The 6,000-nt window shown below is 38.6% G+C and overlaps 1 protein-coding gene across 2 annotated transcripts in view; it reads left to right on the plus strand.

Moving 5' to 3' along the window:
* Nucleotides 1-5,580, plus strand: part of iqgap2 (IQ motif containing GTPase activating protein 2) — a 37,863-nt gene extending 32,283 nt beyond the window's left edge. Inside the window, exons 31-38 of one of the 2 annotated variants that reach the window (XM_010792157.1) lie at nucleotides 232-364; nucleotides 1,868-1,970; nucleotides 2,091-2,232; nucleotides 3,120-3,207; nucleotides 3,317-3,529; nucleotides 4,151-4,311; nucleotides 4,464-4,607; nucleotides 5,210-5,580. In XM_010792157.1, coding sequence (XP_010790459.1) covers nucleotides 232-364; nucleotides 1,868-1,970; nucleotides 2,091-2,232; nucleotides 3,120-3,207; nucleotides 3,317-3,529; nucleotides 4,151-4,311; nucleotides 4,464-4,607; nucleotides 5,210-5,387 — 1,162 coding nt within the window. In that variant the 3' untranslated portion in view covers nucleotides 5,388-5,580. The remainder of the gene's footprint in view (nucleotides 1-231; nucleotides 365-1,867; nucleotides 1,971-2,090; nucleotides 2,233-3,119; nucleotides 3,208-3,316; nucleotides 3,530-4,150; nucleotides 4,312-4,463; nucleotides 4,608-5,209) is intronic. The other variant, XM_010792158.1, reaches the window with a different exon arrangement.
* Nucleotides 5,581-6,000: the final 420 nt, after the last annotated feature.

Here is a 6,000-nt window from a genome sequence, read left to right on the forward strand (position 1 = left end):
ATAAGGACGGCTGAGCCAGTGTGGCCGGTAAAGTGGTTGACTCATCTTTACCGGAAATCCACATCAATGTTCGTCCATTTTCTGGAAACAAATCATGAGCAATTCACCCAACATTAGAGAAGATCAGTATCTTGACTTGACCAGTTCACTTCCTTTGCCAATGGATGCCATTCTCTCAGTCACGATTTAAGGCTTATAGCGACTAATCACTGATGTTCTTTTCTCTTTCAGGGTGTTCTTCCAGTCAGCATGTGATGTCCCTGAACCTGAGGAGAAGTTTAATATTGATGAATACTCTGACATGGTGACTCTAAGCAAGCCAATCATCTACATCTCAATAGATGAGATCATCAACACGCACTCGGTAAATCCAAGCTTAATTACTTTAGACTAATAATAATCAAATATGAATCTTCTCGTCAGTAAATTAGGCAAGTTTATTTATATAGCACTTTTCAGCACGCGGCAATTCAAAGTGCTTTACAACACAAATTAAAAGACTTTTTAGGAATAAATACAGTAAAAACACATATAAGGGCATTTTACAACAGGCATTAAAAAGCAAAGATAATCAAATAAACACAACGGGTATACAATACATGTTTAAATGGCACCCTGTAGTGCGAATATGAGCAGCTCAATTAAAAGCAGCGGCAAAGAGATATGTTTTCAGTCTCGATTTAAAAATAGTAAGAGTTTCTGCGAAAATGACATGTTTGTACCGATACTACAGTCACTTAGCAATTAGTCTAATTTATTTAGACTGGTTTAATTCAATCTTACTTGTAGCAGTCAAACACACCATATTACCTTTTTTCCTGTGCTAGTACTCCGGGTACTAGCAGTACTAATGCTAATACTAGCAGTCAATTAGGAATTCAGTGTTCTTCCTTAAAGTCTAGGAGTCATTGAATCAACCTCTCATACAAATCAGAAAAGTCCAAATCCATCCAGACTCGATGTTATTTCAGGACTCAGTCGATCTACAGTTCCCATCCTGCGTGAATCCCACTCATTGTGACTGTATGTTTCCGCCTTGTTTCGTCCCCTCTTGGCCCCTCTTTTCCTTCTTTATCTTAGAGCCACTTTCTTTCCTAACACCGTCATCCTGTTTCCATTCTTTAAACTTCCAGACCTCTTCCTTTTGAAAGGGTTGTGGAAATGTCAAGAGGAGGTGAAAGCCCTCTGTGTCCTTTTGGTCATCAGTTTCAATCTACACATATTGACACAATTACTAACAATGGAGCAGATGTACATGTTGGCGTTAGTAGATGCTCTGTCCGCCTTTATTTGATACACAATCATTTCATAACTTCCTCACTGGTATCTTTATGTGAAGAAAAACTAAGGGATGTGTCCACAACACAAAGGATAGGCTATAAAACAATCAAATGCAGGAAATCTCCTTATATAATGGGCTAAAAACATTTTTGTGTTGAGAAAACATATCCAATGTCAAAATGTGTTGCCAAGAATTCCAGATTTGTGTCCAGGACTTGTTCTTGTTGGTAATTAGGATCCTCACTAGCACTAGCATGAGCATTGGCTATTCTTCCTGGGGTCCGCACACAGTCAAACATACATAAAACAAAAACACAACTAATCATTTCATGCAATTTAGAATTCAGTATGAAGTGGACAAAAAAAGTTATCATCCTATTATAACCATCATTGCACCAAACATATATAGTACAATCAGTTACCCACAGACACAGTTCAATTTATAATACGGAGATATTTTTTATGCAAACTATTTACATTTTCCTGAATATAATGGACCGGCAATGAATTCCAGATGACCATGGCTCTGGATATGACAGTTTTCTGTTTCATATTTATTTGACTAATCACATCTGATTTTGTTCAGCTGCTTTTGGAACATCTGGAGGCCATCTCTCCGGACCACAATGACTTGCTGCATGAGCTGCTGCAGGACCTGGGAGACGTCCCTGATGTGGAGACATTGCTCGGTACTGTCCAACAGTTACATTTACACTATGTTTGACACAACATATCTATGGTGTGTGTGTGTGTGTGTGTGTGTGTGTGTGTGTGTGCATCATTTGACATGCTGTGCTTCTCTGGTTGAGGTGAGGGAGCTGTAGACCCGAATGACGTGAACAGAGAGAGCGCTCTGAGCCAGATGGCCAAGACGGAGATCTCGCTCGCTCTAACCAACAAGTTTGAGCTACTGGAAGGAGACGATAGAGACTTGAAGACGCTGATGACAAAGTAAGTGCATTCTGACAAATGGCTCATGTAAAGCCTGTCACAGTTTCATGTTGCAGCCATCCTACAGTATACTGTAAAATCGCAATGTAGGTGCCTTGATCCATTTAGATAATAAAAACACATCTGAAACCCCTGACAAGCACTCAACATGGAGTTTGGCTGCTGTACTTAGCCACATTGAAACAAAGGGGTTATCACTCAATATTTCTTTGTTTCCTTTCCTGCGCTTCCATCGTTTCCTGTCCAAAAAGGAAGGGGTTTGTTCTTCAGGGTTATCTTGACTGAACACATATATCCGTCTCCATCTGTTTCTTCCTCTCTTTTTGGCATATAAACACTTTTAAGTTGCTAAATATTTGGTATTGCATAGATTTCATGTCTTTGTGTCCTAAATTGTTTGTCACTGCATACTGTGTTCAGTGGTCGCTCAGAAGTTTTGAAACCGCTTGTAGGAATAACTCACGAAACACTGAAAAGAAAACGGCTCATATGGTTTTTCCAAATATAAAATGTACAGTATAGGACAGTAAAAATGTTTTTTGCAAATATTCCTGATCTTTATTGATAGATTTGTCTAACGTACATGTGTATGCATGTACCAAAAATAACTGATATCCATCTCCTCATGTTCTAACTATCGAGCCAATGTCATTGCTAACCCATTAGCTTTTAAGGTTACTTGACATAGCGACAAACATAAACACGTTGATGGAATTAAAGCAGTTGAGAAAAGTTTATAATTATTATGTGAGATTGAATGTTCATTGGCTTTGTATTTGAATTGCTTTTCTCCAAGTTTTTCTGAAAGTCATTGTCATTAGCATTTAGTTTTTCCATTTGTAGTTGATGTTAGGCTTTCAGTGATCGTCCTATTCTGTGTGTATCAGGACCAAGAAGCTTGTAGTGGATGTGATTCGGATTCAGCATGGAGAGAACTTGCCTCAAATTCTTGAGACCCCGTCTTCTGCACTACAGGTTATATTTTCTTCCATATATTTGTATCATATACTCAGCATCCATTTGGTGTCAAATGAACTGCTGAAGTTTTTAGGGTCCTAACTTCTAATATGCTTTGCTCCTGAAGGAGTCGGAGCACACTAAGATCGTAGAGCGCAGAGCGGTCCAGGACGCTCAGACTCCAGAGGGTCTGAAGAGCAGCCCGGCGCTCCTGGAGGACAGCCAGCTGCCCCTGGAGCAGAAGAAGAGGAAGATCCTGAGAAGCCTCAGGAGCCTGGAGCAGGCGGGCCTTCTCACTGACGGCAACAAGTACCAGGACCTCGTCAACGAGATCTCCAAGGTACAGAGGCAGCTGCTCATTCACATAGGAAGAGAGATGCTTGGTGCTAAGTAACTAAGTACATTTACTCAGGTACAGTACTTAAGTACAATGTTGAGATACTTGTATTTCATTTCTACTGCACTACAATTCAGAGGTAAATCGTGTACTTTGTATCCACTACATTTATTCAATACCTTAAGCTACTTTGCAGATTTGGATTAATGATGAAATATAATCAACACTTACTGTACTTCTGAAATAAATTCACAAGCTACCCTGCCGTATACAAGGTCATTTAAATTGGCTATACCTTTATCAGCTGTGAGAACATTTGAATGCATCAATAATTATAATCCAAACATAGAATATATATTATTCTGCTACGGCAATTTGCATAATGAGTACTTTTACTTTTGGTATTATAAGTTTACTTGAATGCTTATACTTTTGTACTTTTACTGGAGTAACATGTTAAATGCAGGACTTTTACTTGTAACAAATGATTCCTACACTCTGGTACTACTTATTTTACTTAAGTACAATATCTGACTACTTGTCCCACCCTCCAATGCTAAACACATTGTTGGGTCTGCTCAGCTTCTGAAGTTGTGAAGTGTTACTAAAACCTGTGATTGACAGGACATTCGCTACCAAAGACGCTACAGACAGAGGAGGAAGGCGGAGCTGGTGAAGCTCCAGCAGACTCTGACAGCTCTCAACTCCAAAACAGCCTTCTACCAGGACCAGATGAACTATTATGATACTTACATCAAGACCTGCTTGGACAACCTCAACAGAAAGTAAGTGGTTCTTTTACTTCTTGCACTTTGTCAGGAGAAGTTTTTAGAATGATTTATTTTCGCTGTGTAAATAATGTCGTGTGGATAGTTTGGTGGATTTCAAAATGTATTGTGTTTTGTTACTAATGCATTCCTGTGTTTTGTGTGACCAGGAATGCACGCAGATCTATAAAACTGGACAGCAAAGGAGAAAATAAGGGCAGCAAGAAGTGGAAGCCCCAGTCTCTGAAGTACACTGGAGCAAAGCTTCATGAGAAGGGAGTCATCCTGGAGATAGAAGGACTTCAGACCAACCAGTGAGTTATCTGATCAGCCCAGTTATAAAAAAGGGCTTGGTGTTTAATGTAACCTTTTTACCATGGCTCAGACTTTGTTACTTACAGTCACACAACTCTTAGTGAAGTTTCTAAATGTAGGATGTGGCATGTAGAGACGTTTTGATTACCGTGTTGATGAGCACATCTATCCCCCAATCAAAACCCTGTGTTTAACCTTTATAACATAAAGAAAACATGTGTGTGGGTTTTATCCAAACAAGATTATGTAGTTTATACATACTTAAGAATATGATTATTTTTGTCCAAGAAGAGGAAAGATGTCTGTTTTAAAGTAATGAGACTTGTTTAAGAACTGGCTCCAGTTGCATGTTGTTTGTTCATAATCTTTATTGAGGAGAAATGTTAAACTGCATCATAGTTTATACATATTTTAATGAAATATACTGTATAAAAGGTAGGACTTAAATGTAATATTTAAAGCAGATAGGCAGATCAAATGTATGCACGCTAATTTAAGCTGATTTGAGTCCTGTGGGAAAATTATTTTGTATAATAAAATAGCGTGGTTTTTTGTTGTGTTCTTTGTCATTAATCTCTGTCTATTGCCTCTCTCCTTTCAGATTCAAAAATGTCATGTTTGACATTTCGCCCACTGAGGACGTTGGTGATTTTGAAGTAAAGGCCAAATTTATGGGAGTTGAGATGGAAAAAGTCCAGCTTCATTTCCAGGTAAACATTTTATTCTTGCGTCAGGATTCCCTGGAACAAAGCAGCTCACCAGTCAGCATTAAGCCTTGATGACAGACACTTAAACTCCATTTCCAACCCATTAGACTATTAAAGAAACAGCGCAAACAATTTCTAATGAAGAGTACAGCAGTGGACACATTTGTTTTAATGAATCTGTATGAACAAACATACTGTACGAACAAAGGTGTGCATAGTAGAGACCGGGCTGTACTACAAATGTTAATACATCAAAACAAACCTAATCCCTTAACTGGGAGAGGGATCCCTCCTCTGTTGCTCTCCCTGAGGTTTCTCTCATTTTTCCCTTTAAACTGTGGGTTTTCTCCGGAAGTTTTTCCTTGTACGATGTGAGGGTCTAAGGATAGAGGGTGTCGTTTTTTTCTCATACTGATATTCTGAACAATCTCTGCGGTTGTATTAGCTGTAAAGTGTCTCTACTGTAGGCTATTTTTATTATATGTACAGCACTTTGGCTCGACCAAAAATCGTTTATAAATGTGCTATATAAATAATACTTGATTTGATGTCACAGACTGATAAATATGACAGTCCATAATCGCTAAGCATGTAGGTGACATATGTCTCTCTTGCACACTGCCATGTTTCACTCAGAATTCATGCCAGATAATAACAGATAATCTAAGTCCAATATGAAACATTG

Source organism: Notothenia coriiceps, unplaced genomic scaffold (assembly GCF_000735185.1).
Source record: "Notothenia coriiceps isolate Sejong01 unplaced genomic scaffold, NC01 NC01_scaffold00036363, whole genome shotgun sequence".
NCBI classification, from domain to species: domain Eukaryota; kingdom Metazoa; phylum Chordata; class Actinopteri; order Perciformes; family Nototheniidae; genus Notothenia; species Notothenia coriiceps.